The sequence below is a fragment of the Siphateles boraxobius genome, unplaced genomic scaffold (assembly GCF_051911475.1).
Source record: "Siphateles boraxobius isolate OS27281-9 unplaced genomic scaffold, OSU_SipBor_1 86, whole genome shotgun sequence".
NCBI lineage: Eukaryota > Metazoa > Chordata > Actinopteri > Cypriniformes > Leuciscidae > Siphateles > Siphateles boraxobius.
The window spans coordinates 6542815-6555547 of record NW_027509215.1 but is presented as its reverse complement, the minus strand read 5'-3'; the positions used below and the strand labels follow the sequence as shown (position 1 = coordinate 6555547).

The window sequence follows — 12733 nt, the reverse complement described above, 5'->3', positions numbered from 1 at the left end:
TTTAACCAAAGCTATAGATTGTGAAATGAAACATTTCTCATTCTTAAAGTTCTTTAGTTAGCTTAGATAGTAGCATAGCATACAGCTATCCGTAATGATTAGAGATAACGTTTTTTTTCCACCATTTTTGATATTTTTTCGATAATCAGAGAGTCAGAGAGCTGCACTAATCAGAGAGCTGCAGCAAGCAAAGAGCGGCAAATCAGATCTTTAGCTCCGCCCCCTCCCACAGAGCACTGCAAATTACGTAATAGAGTCAGAAGCATAATTGAAGAAGCATAATTGAAATTATAACAATGGAGACATATACTACTTCTCATTTACAAATGTTGATTGTATGTATAAAAACAATTTATTTAAATTGTATTGCAATAAAAGTATGTATATATACAAATACAAATTTTAAGAGTGTAGAGAGGTCGACTCGATTGCGTCATTTGCGGTGCTTCATGGGAGTGGGCGGAGCTAAAGAGCTATTTTGGCGCATGTTGCTTTTTTCGACTTTGATTGGTGGAATTTTCTGTACAGCATCATGGGTAATGTCGTTTTTCACCATGATTTCTCTGTAAAACATAATTATTTTAAAAATAAGCTGAAATAATGTGGGCTGACGGCTTCCGCAGAAGCAAATACCATGGATAAACAACCTCGCAGCTCACAGTAGGTCTGTCTTTGAAGTTTATAAGTTATTGTTAAAAATAAATTTACCTATGGAGAAAATGAAAGGGGTTTTTACTTAAAAAATAAACTTAAAATGAAATAAGTAGAAGCACTAAAGTTACTAAAACAAAAAAAAAATTGGCTGAATAGAAATATAAAAAAAATATAAAAATGACAAAACAACAAACTTAAATGAAAACTGAAAATACAAAATAATAGAAAATAAATTATATACATATACATATTTATATTAAAGTATGCAAATTAAGCATATAATACGCTAATAAACAGCTCAAACTGTGCACCGTATAAAAAGTCAAAGATCTTGATATGAACTCAAATATTTATCATCAAATTATTCCATGTTCAAATTACAAGTTACGTACAATTCACATGGGAATGTGTTACTTTTCTCACCCTGCACTCGGTACTGTAAATCAACAATTTGTATTTGTATTTCTCCTAAGGAACTGCAGAAGACACACACCGGATTACATGAGAGCGTTAAATTTCATATTCCATTAAAGAACACTATAGTTTAAGGTTAGTGAATGTGTTTGTGTATTGTGCGTGTGTTTGCATGGTCAGGTGCATTTTACTCTGGTTGCTATGGAGTTGTGCTCACCTGAATGGGTCTTTTCAGAAATCAGACACTCACATCACATCCTGAAATCAACAGATCTGTGACTGTAACGTCTAATCAAGAGCGATTCCTGGAGCACCAAAACAAATGACCGTACATTTGCTGAGACTGCAGTTGTGATGGAGTTCAGAAAGTAAAGAAGGGATTGTCCTGAACCAAATGTCCATCAAATCCTTATCCTGGCATCCTATGTCTGATTTTATTGCACAGTTTCTTACCAATGGTGAAGCTGAATCCATCGATGCTGAAAGTGGCACTTCTGCCTTTGGTGAAACCCTTTTTCCGAGAGTCCGCTTCTGACATGTTTTCTATATTTTGTGAGTTCTCTCTTGTTGAGTAAATCCCAAAGTTGTGCGCGAGTCGTTTGGTTATTTTGTCTTTCAGATCTCTCTATCCTGACCTGCTCTCACAATACTCTCATAGGGGAGACACTATTTTCTCTTTTTTTTCGATCATTGTCGTCCTCTGTCGCTCTCATTATTTTCTCTCTGGCTGAATGTGAGTCTCCTCTCAGAGCACTTAGTGTACCAATGCATATCATAACACACTCTGCCCCTCTCATCCGCACTACAACTCTGTGTCTGTTCGATGTTCTGCGATGCACATTTGAAGGGAAAAAATGCAGCTTCCTTTTCCTTGCGTATGTGCGCGTGCGATTTTATCATCTAAACGGAATCAAACCTATTTGGAATTGCTGGAGATTTGTTGAACACACTCCCAGAAATGTGTCTAGCTGGGCCAAGGCCGTGAGGTTTGTGTTATGTATTTTGGTGAAGCATGAATCATTCAATTCTATTCAAAGACTAAAACTATTGAGAGGAACAGACAGGTGGAGGCCGAGATGCAGCTATTGTGCTGAAATAATAGCTGGAGTTTTGGGGCTTTGATCTTTTTGTCTCTCTGTAATCACTGTGGGATGGGTGGCCTCAAACCCCCGAGGATTCAGTGACGGTTTAATACGTTACTGTCTCACGTCTGACTGGATGATTAGAGAGCAGAAGACAAGCAGAAAGCTCCTTCACCAGCTCCAAGTCACAGACTAATTAAATAATGTAAAAAAAGAAAGAAAGAAACCTGTTACTTGGTTAACGGTATATATGTTATCTTAAATGGTAAGAATTATATTAGGTATATAAAAATACTTGCAGTATTTTGCAATAAATTTAATTAATTGACTTTAATTAAATAATAAAATATTATTTAAAAAATGACACAAAAACTGAAATTGTGTAATTTAAAAAAATGTGTGTGTGTGTAGTCTCATTAATAATTATGTTTAATATTAAAATTATGGTGATGTTTTTATATTTATCTAAAATATAAATTAAATGTATATATCATTTACCAGTAATTAAATAGTAAAATATTATATAATAAATTGATATTGTATAATTAATTATATATAGGTGTGAGATATATATATATATATATAAATGTTATAAAAATTTAAAGTGTTCTTTTGAAATTGCCATTCATCCAAGAATCATGAAAAAGTATCAAATTTTCCACAAAAAAATATGAAGTAGCACCACTGTTTTCAACATTGGTAATAATCATAAATGTTTCTTCTGCAGTCATGTTTCAATCATCTCACAATGAAGACTGGTGTAATGATGCTGAAAATTCAGCTTTGATCACAGGAATAAATTTCATTTTACCATTGTAAATGATTTTAAATTGTATATTTTTTAAATTGAATAATATTTTTGATTAAATAAATGCAGCCTTGGTGAGCATAAGAGACTTCTTTCAAAAGTTAACATTTTGAATGGTAATGTATACAAGATGTAGAATAGAATAGAATAGAATAGAATAGAATAGAATAGAATAGAATAGAATAGAATAGAATAGAATAGAATGCTGCAAGTGGAATATATTTCCTTGACTTTACAGTATGAGCATTTTAGGGTTCAGTCAGTGTCTCACTCAAGACTATCTTGGCAACTTCTATAGGAACAAACTATCAACTGCAGTTACCATTGAATCCTCCGAGCATTAACCAGTATGCAACTATTCGGTGTTCTGCGATGCACATTTGAAGGGAAAAAGTGCAGCTTCCTTTTCCTTGCGTATGTGCGCGTGCGATTTTATCATCTAAACGTATGCAGTATGCAACACCACCCACCAAGTAAATAAATAAAAACAGTGGAGACTATAATTTTGATTCTACTATTTCGTGCATTAGAGAGTCACGCATTTGGGAAACTGTCCATCCTCGGACAAAATAAGATATTATTCATAGCTTTATTGAAGGAATATGAAGATGTTTCAGTGTGCTAATATTCTCTGTTTAGTAACCGAGATTCTTCTAGTGGCAAGCAAACCTCATCTGGTCTTTCCTCAAAGAGCTTTAATGAGCTTCCAGACAGTCATTACAGAAGTACTGTGGTTGTTTGTGTGCTTGTGCGTGAGGTCAGCTGCTCATGTATATGATGTCTCTATTGTGAATGCTGGTCACTAGGCAACCAACCAAGGCTTTTTTCCCACTGCAATAAAGAGATCCTGAGGTTAATGTAATGCAACAATATGGGCAAAAGCTGGAGCTCATGCTCGTTGTCACACGTCTCTGAGGGAACATATAGAATCTACAGTAACTTTATTTAGTATTTACAGCATATTCAGTTTTCTGTATGAAAAATATTTATCTGTGCATTTTAAGGTTTTAACAAAACAAACATTAAATCTATACTACCTATTTTTTTTAAAAAAATCACAAGGTTTATAATGTGCAGTATGAAAGATAAATATTCCTTTTTCTAAAAAATATTCTCTAAAAAAAATAACAGGAGCAGATGGAAAACTCTAGTTAGATAGAGAGCTCTGTGTTGCTTTAACGGTCTGAAAGTTGACGGCACATTTCAAAATATAAAGATTGTTATAAATTTTTTTAAGAAATTAACTCATTGCTCTTTAAGAGAAAGTGCTCTTAAAAAAATGTTATTTTTTTGCCATACGCTTGCTATATCTTTAAGTTTGATTAAATAAAAGTAGTCAAGTCGAGTCACCTTTATTTATATTTGGCTTTATACAATACAGGTTGCTTCAAAGCAGCTTTACAGTGATAAACAGGAAAAAGATTCAATGATGTAAACAGAGTTCATTTCATCTATAAAGCAGCTCTAAAAGAAAATAGTGTCATTGTTCAGCTGAAGTCAGCTCAGTGTTGATTCAGTTCTGTTGTAAAGATCAATTATTAAATTAGTTCATTTCATCTTATAAAGCAGTTCTGTAGAAAACAGTGATGTCATCGTCCAGCTCAGTTCAGTTCTCATACAATAGTGTCAGTGCAGTCAAATCAATAATATTGTTAAATATTAAGTGTAAACAGTAACCTGAATATAATATCCAACATCAGCTGATACATATCCAGCAAACTATTTGTCCAATAACTCTAAAGCTTACCAACCGCATTAAGCTTATGGTTAATCAGCATTTATACTATTTAAACCTTTTTAAATCATTTCTTTCAGTGTTGTGTGCCCAAATTCTTTACTAAATAAAAAGTAAAACGGTTCTTTATCTTAGAGGCTCTCGCTGAGATAGATAAGATAGATAAGATAGATAGATATCCCTCATCTGACCACAAGAGGGCGACACGACACAACACCCTTAAGGATAATTGAGGATCGTCAGTCTACAAATATTGACCCACCAGCGCCTCGCCGCTTCTTCCTGACTATGACACATAATCAGTATATGATATGTACAATATTAATTCATAAATGTGAACATCAGTCTGAACAACAGTGCGACCTGAGACAGCGCGAGCTCGCCAACAAGCTGTTCCCGCGCCTGTTGCCGTGGCGACGTAAAGCGCGTGCTCTCTGTGGTTCCCAGATGCTGAGGTCGATGATGTCACAGACAGAGCGGAAATGCGCTGTTAATTAAAACCATCATGTTCTTTTACAGATAGCTAGATACTAGCTTTAAACCGCGAACCGGATTTGTTTGCAGCCTGAATAGTTTTCAGTTCAGGAAAATCTTTTATATAATTGAATAATGATGATAATGCCATGGGGGAATATTTGTGGGGCCTGATAATGCCAAATGTCTTATATACTATCAGTAAAAAGTGGCCTACATTATTTTAAACATAGTCAGTTACAGAGTGCAAGCATATTCGTCTAAAATAATTCTGTATTTTCGGCTTCAGAATCATGAATATTTTTATTCTGGTGTTTCCATTGTCCTGTGCTTTGGGTTTCCAGCACCAAGTCCACACCTATTCATTTACACCCACAATGTAATATCAAATTTAGCATTTTAATTAACAGTAATTTTTTTGTTAACCTTTTATCATGTCTTGGAGTATCGCAATAATATCGTGTCATGAGTTCAGTCGTGATATGTCTCGAATTGTGACATGAGGGCATCATTACACCCCTAAAAAACACTGATCTAAAACAGTGGAATTTTTATAATCATTTTTTGTCAATCTGTAAATATTTTATCCAGTAGAAATTGCTATTTGTGGGTTTAAAATATTTCTGCAATAATTCCGTAATTCAGTAATCAAGAATGCCTATTAAAAAACATTAAAATTCATTAGTAATAAAAAGTGTACACCCTGAATAACAATTAGTTATTGAAACTTCTACAGAATTATGAAATTTCATCATTTTTTATATAATTTTTGTATTGATTTACATCATTACAATAACTATTTAATTAAAAAAAAAAAAAATATATATATATATATATATATATATATACACACAGGTCCTTCTAAAAAAATTAGCATATTGTGATGAAGTTCATTATTTTCCATAATGTAATGATAAAAATTAAACTTTCATATATTTTAGATTCATTGCGCACCAACTGAAATATTTCAGGTCTTTTATTGTTTTAATACTGATGATTTTGGTATACAGCTCATGAAAACCCCAAAAAATTAGCATATCATGAAAAGGGTCTCTAAACGAGATATCAACCTAATCATCTGAATCAACTAATTAACTCTAAACACATGCAAAAGATTCCTGAGGCTTTTAAAAACTCCCAGCCTGTTTCATTACTCAAAACCGCAATCATGGGTAAGACTGCCGACCTGACTGCTGTCCAGAAGGCCATTATTGACACCCTCAAGCAAGAGGGTAAGACACAGAAAGAAATTTCTGAACAAATAGGCTGTTCCCAGAGTGCTGTATCAAGGCACCTCAGTGGGAAGTCTGTGGAAGAATAAAGTGTGGCAAAAAACGCTGCACAACGAGAAGAGGTGACCGGACCCTGAGGAAGATTGTGGAGAAGGACCGATTCCAGACCTTGGGGGACCTGCGGAAGCAGTGGACTGAGTCTGGAGTAGAAACATCCAGAGCCACCGTGCACAGGCGTGTGCAGGAAATGGGCTACAGGTGCCGCATTCCCCAGGTCAAGCCACTTTTGAACCAGAAACAGCGGCAGAAGTGCCTGACCTGGGCTACAGAGAAGCAGCACTGGACTGTTGCTCAGTGGTCCAAAGTACTTTTTTCGGATGAAAGCAAATTTTGCATGTCATTCGGAAATCAAGGTGCCAGAGTCTGGAGGAAGACTGGGTAGAAGGAAATGCCAAAATGCCTGAAGTCCAGTGTCAAGTACCTACAGTCAGTGATGGTCTGGGGTGCCATGTCAGCTGCTGGTGTTGGTCCACTGTGTTTTATCAAGGGCAGGGTCAATGCAGCTAGCTATAAGGGGATTTTGGAGCACTTCATGCTTCCATCTGCTGAAAAGCTTTTTGGAGATGAAGATTTCACTTTTCAGCACGACCTGGCACCTGCTCACAGTGCCAAAACCACTGGTAAATGGTTTACTGACCATGGTATTACCGTGCTCAATTGGCCTGCCAACTCTCCTGACCTGAACCCCATAGAGAATCTGTGGGATATTGTGAAGAGAAAGTTGAGAGACGCAAGACCCAACACTCTGGATGAGCTTAAGGCCGCTATCGAAGCATCCTGGGCCTCCATAACACCTCAGCAGTGCCACAGGCTGATTGCCTCCATGCCACGCCGCATTGAAGCAGTCATTTCTGCAAAAGGATTCCCGACCAAGTATTGAGTGCATAACTGAACATAATTATTTGAAGGTTGACTTTTTTTTGTATTAAAAATACTTCTTTTATTGGTCGGATGAAATATGCTAATTTTTTGAGAATTTTGAGTTTTCATGAGCTGTATGCCAAAATCATCAGTATTAAAACAATAAAAGACATGAAATATTTCAGTTGGTGTGCAATGAATCTAAAATATATGAAAGTTTAATTTTTATCATTACATTATGGAAATTAATGAACTTTATCACAATATGCATCATTACAGCAGATGTAGTAGAAATATCTTTCCAATATTGTCTTGAGAACCACTGACCTAAGTTGTCTCCATACTTCTGCAAGTCACAATCTGTGCATTTCTGCTCCATCTGTTCAGACAAATCACTCATTATTTAAATAACAAAGCCCTAATTATTCATAGCAGGTGCCGGTCTCATCCTCAGACATGCAGACTCAGTTTGACAGGCTACGTAATGCAGCTAGCGTAAAAATCGGACTTTGGACACCTTAAAACACTCCTTACACCAAACTGCACATCTAACTGAACTCTTATACCATATAACACTGAGCTGATTGTGTTTTGTTTTGATCTAAACGTAACACTCAGTCACTGCGTTGGTTGGTGTCTCCCCACCTGTGGCTCTCTAGAGATGCAACGCTGTAGAGGGAGAAAAACCTGAACAACCAACAGCAGGAGACTTTACTGTTACTGGTTTATGGTAACCATGAAACATAGAGCTACTGGAGATATTTTAGACACCCTTGAGGGTCGTTTCCTCTATTACAGGTCAGGTGAAAAGGGGACAGAGAAGTGTCATACAGAAAAAAGAATCCTTTAAAACTTGGTGATTTTAAATACATTAGTTGTCCAAATCCGAACGCGCATCTCTGGTACTGTATCCAGTGTAGACATCGTCAGTGATTATAATGGGTTCTATTTTCGTTTGATGTGACACTCACATCCAGTGAAGGCAAATGTCAGCCGTTAAGTGACTGAACACAAGAGGGCGGAGCCTATGATGCAATGATGTAAGACTATTAATCAATGTCTTGCTCTGGAGGCAGGTATATTCAAATCTATTTGCCTGTGTGATGTCACAAATCCCACAATATCCCAAAATAGTTGTTTTGGAGCTTGATTATATTATATGGTTTATATCAAGGAGGACGTTTTAAGCTCGAAATCTTGCAGGAATGTTTTAATGGTACAAAGATCTCTTAAATGTCAAAAGATCAAGGCAAATTTGATTTCTCATGTCATGACCCCTTTAAGAAATGCATTAAATTGATCAAAAGTGACAGTAAAGACAGTTATAATGTTATAAGATTTCTATTTTAAATAAATGCTGTACTTTGACTTTAGAATTTTTTATTCTATACATGAAAATCCTGACAAAATGTATCACAGTTTTCACAAAAATATTAAGCAGCACAACTCTTTTCAACATTGATAAAAATCATGTGGCTGATTAAAATTTGGCTTTGCCATCACTGGAATAAATTACATTTAAAGATATATTAAAATACAAAACAGTTATTTTAAATTGTAATAATATTTCACAATATGTTTAACTGTATCTTTGATAAAAATATATTCTTTTGATCAAAAATCAAATAAATTCTTTCCGACCCCAAACATTTGCATGGTAGTGTTGCTAATAAATCTATTAAATAAATATGTATGGCATTTTCAACAGTAGACAGCAATTATAAAAATAAACCTTGAATGGTTATGTCCATTTTAGATTTGTCTCTAAAAAACCCTTGTGCTTTATAAAGCATCAGGAGGTAGTGTTATTCTAACATCAAAGAGTTCAAACATAAAAAACACGGATCTGCACCCTTCAAAAGAACTGTAGCGGCGCATCATTGATCATCCCATTATAGAGCGTTTTTCTCATCTGTTCCACAGAAGTGCCTGAACTCTCTAATGTGCAGATAAATGGATGCTATCACCCGTGTTTTGACCCAAAATGAGCAGACACCTGTTTCCCACCCGTCTCATAAAGGCATGTGCTGAAATTCCACAATTACCTAATAGAGACAGATGAAAACAGTGGCTCCCAAAAGAGTATGTGGACACTTCAGCTACACTGACAAATATATGAATGTCATTAAAAAATAAAATATCAAAACATTACTATTAATAGTTATTATTTTCGAAGAAAAAAAAAAAATATATATATATCTTACAAACATGACTGGGGAAGTATTTAGTCATAAATAAACACATTTTCATATGATTAGATTACCTCATTTGGTCTGACCAAAACATCCCTTTCATAAAAGGTCAAAGTTGTTCCTCTTTTCTAAGTTGCTTTGTTAGTATGCTAAATACATAAATGTAAATGACAAAAAGATCTTGTGTCTGAAATTGTGTACTGTCAGAGTATGTACTGCAGTTGAAGAACTTCTCATTTGTTAATATAGTACATTCCGCAAGTATATACTTGAATACAGTCAATGCATATTATACTATGTTGAACTTCTCAGGTGCCTTATTGTGTCAGCCACGTTACCATTTAGACATGGTTATTATATAACATGATCGTCTAAAATCGCATACTAAAAGCCAATACTGCTTCCAGTGATCGAAAATCAGTGATCAGCCCTAAATACCCTGATCGGAGCACTCTTAATATCGAACACACAAAGGATGTGTTCGCAAGCACCCTTCTGAAACCTAAAATGGTAAATGGGACACCCAACGGTCTCACAAGACCCGCAAGCACAAAAAGTGTGCCATTGAGGCCAGCGCATTGAACATACTACATCCGCCATGTTGTCACCATCATATGACCTACGACATCAATTGCGTCGCTTCACTGCCATTCACAACTTCTCTCCCATAGCCTCATGGGATAGTAAAGTGTCCATCACATGTGCACTTCAGAATCTCGCCAGAAAAAGAACACTATGAACACTATGAATTGGGACATACTCCTCAGCTATACTGATTTTTGCCCACTGTATTGTATAGAAGTAGGCATTTTTTGGATGCAGGGAGAGACTTATCATGACTTTTTTTTTAGCATAGGAAGGGTTTTTAACATTCATATTTAAAACAAAATTTTCAATTATGCTATTATTTTCTTTTTTTTTCAGAATTTCAACCTTTAAAAGCCAATATACAGTACATACCAATCTCTGAAAAAAGTTACACCAGCTCCTTGCTATTTTTGACAAAGCCCCACAAAAATATAAAAATGCATATAAATTCAGAAATTGAAAACATTTGTAGTGTAAGTGTATTTAAGTAATTTTGGTATGATCTGTATTCTGAATATTCTAAATAGCATCACCGCTTTTCTTGATTTTTTTAATCAAGATTTCCAGACTTTAAAAGATTTTTAGTTACACTAGGCCTACCTAGCCATAATCTAAACTTTAATATGTATATTGAAAAAATCAGAAATTAAAAACATGCTAAATAAAGTAGAACATTATAGTCATTTTGAACTGTATTATGAATAACTTATGGGGAAAAAAAATTCCTGGAAGGATGCCACTTTTTTTTGGTTTGATATTTAAAGTAGGTTAATGAACTTTAGCTATTGTTAAGAGCTACAACTCCAAATTCTAGCGTACTTTTGAGGCTACTGTAAACAAAACAAAAACAATTTTACCAATAGAAATCCAGCAATTTCAGCTTTATATTTATATAATTCCAGTGGATTAAGGCATAAAGCTGAAATTGCTGGACCGACCACTATAAGAATATGAAACATGACAGAAACTTAAACTCGCCTGTAGCAGAAGCAGGAACCTGTGCCGTGTTTGCTCTGGATGTGCAGTTTGTTTTCTGCACCAGCGGTTTTTTGCTAGTCTGTTTGACGATCACACCAGACCCGGTTCGCGGCTTCCCGTCCGGCTCTTTCTGCGGCTCCGAACCCACTTTGACCAACGTGTTGCGCGACTTGGTGAAAGCTGAGGTCACTGAGCCCATCTCTGCCGACTGAATGTCTGCTTGGGAAAGACAGTTACACACTCCATGACTTTGATTCAGGCACTGTCATTGCTGTCTCGTCCTCATTGAACTATGGTACAAAGCAAACTGTGTCCTCTGAGCGTGGATAATGAACCACCTTCCGGTATTAGGTTCAGGCTATTTGCGTGTCATTTTGTCAAACAGAGGCGATGGAACCAGCGGAAATCTCCTGTGCGCTTTCCCGAGAGAATGCGCGCGGTCGTCACACGAATGAAGTTAGTTTGGCAAACACGAGTCTCTGGGGTCACGAGCGTTGAAAACAAGCTTCTTTAATTAGTCTGTCAAGTGTATTACATTAATGAAATCCGACACTGTCGAGCTACGAATATGCAATTACATTCGCAATTAAAGTGATAAGAAATAATATTTATAAAGGGGAAATTTACATTAGTAGCGCCTAAGCAATATTTCTCATTAGCTCAATTTGTAAATTTGTTCTCCGCGTGCGTTTACTTTAATTAAGTAGGCCTATGTTTACTAAAAAGTATTTTCTGATCAACATTATTCAGTAATAAAATAAAAAATCGCTCATAATTTCATGTCGTGGCAATAATGTTATTATTTTCTTTCTCATCCCTGATGCAAAATCCAGCTTGGAAGTCGGTTTAGTCCAAGCTGGTCAGTTAGCTGGTTGACCAACATGTTCCAAACCAAGAGCAATTGGTTTGCAACTTGCATTAAAAATAAACATTTAAAGACTGGGTAGGTGATTAGTTCCAGAAAAATGTTTTGTCTCTTCACATCCTGATAGCAATCACTAAGTTAAGTGGTCTAAATGTAGGCTATTTATAAGTAGCCCCATATATAATCTATGGAAGGCTTAGGACCATAAAATGTTCGTCCAATGATTGCATTCGGACCGACTGCCTGTCAACATGTATTTTCATTCCTCCGCGCACCAGCTCACGCAAACATCACACGTCATCAGCGTGTTTCAAGGTCAGTCACCGAGCACTTCAACCACAGGTAAATGTCACCTTTTACAATTCCAACTGAACCAAAACAATAAGCTTACCGCGTTCACGCCATAACTACTGTCAATTGAAAGAGATGGAAACCTGTGACGTTATACTCGGAGCGGTTTGTGACTCGAATTTATGCGTTTCAATGGCAACGCTATCAACCCCGAAGTGAATCTGCAGCAGTCAGGTGATACAGGTCAGAGCTCTTTAAGTTGTTAATGTTCATTATAGAGTGGTGCAGTATATGAGGTCACTTTGTAGGCCAATCGGCAGTTAGCATCACACTGGTTTCCTCTACAAAACCCAATTGGACTTTTCCATAGTTTTTCGGATTATCGCAAAAAACAAGCTCTGTGATCTACACAAGTTTATGATAGCCTACTAACACGTTTTGTCCGTCAAGATAATTTTCACAGATGAACAACTGTTTTGAATTTTGAAGCTTAAACGCA

General features: G+C 36.0%; 1 protein-coding gene across 1 annotated transcript in view; it reads right to left on the bottom strand.

Moving 5' to 3' along the window:
- The window catches only part of pde1cb (phosphodiesterase 1C, calmodulin-dependent b), a 92154-nt gene extending 80744 nt beyond the window's left edge, over nt 1-11410 (bottom strand). The window contains exon 1 of the mRNA XM_077222432.1: nt 11079-11410. Within this exon, the coding sequence (XP_077078547.1) occupies nt 11079-11277 (199 nt within the window). The 5' untranslated portion in view covers nt 11278-11410. The remainder of the gene's footprint in view (nt 1-11078) is intronic.
- Between the last annotated feature and the right edge of the window lie 1323 nt (nt 11411-12733).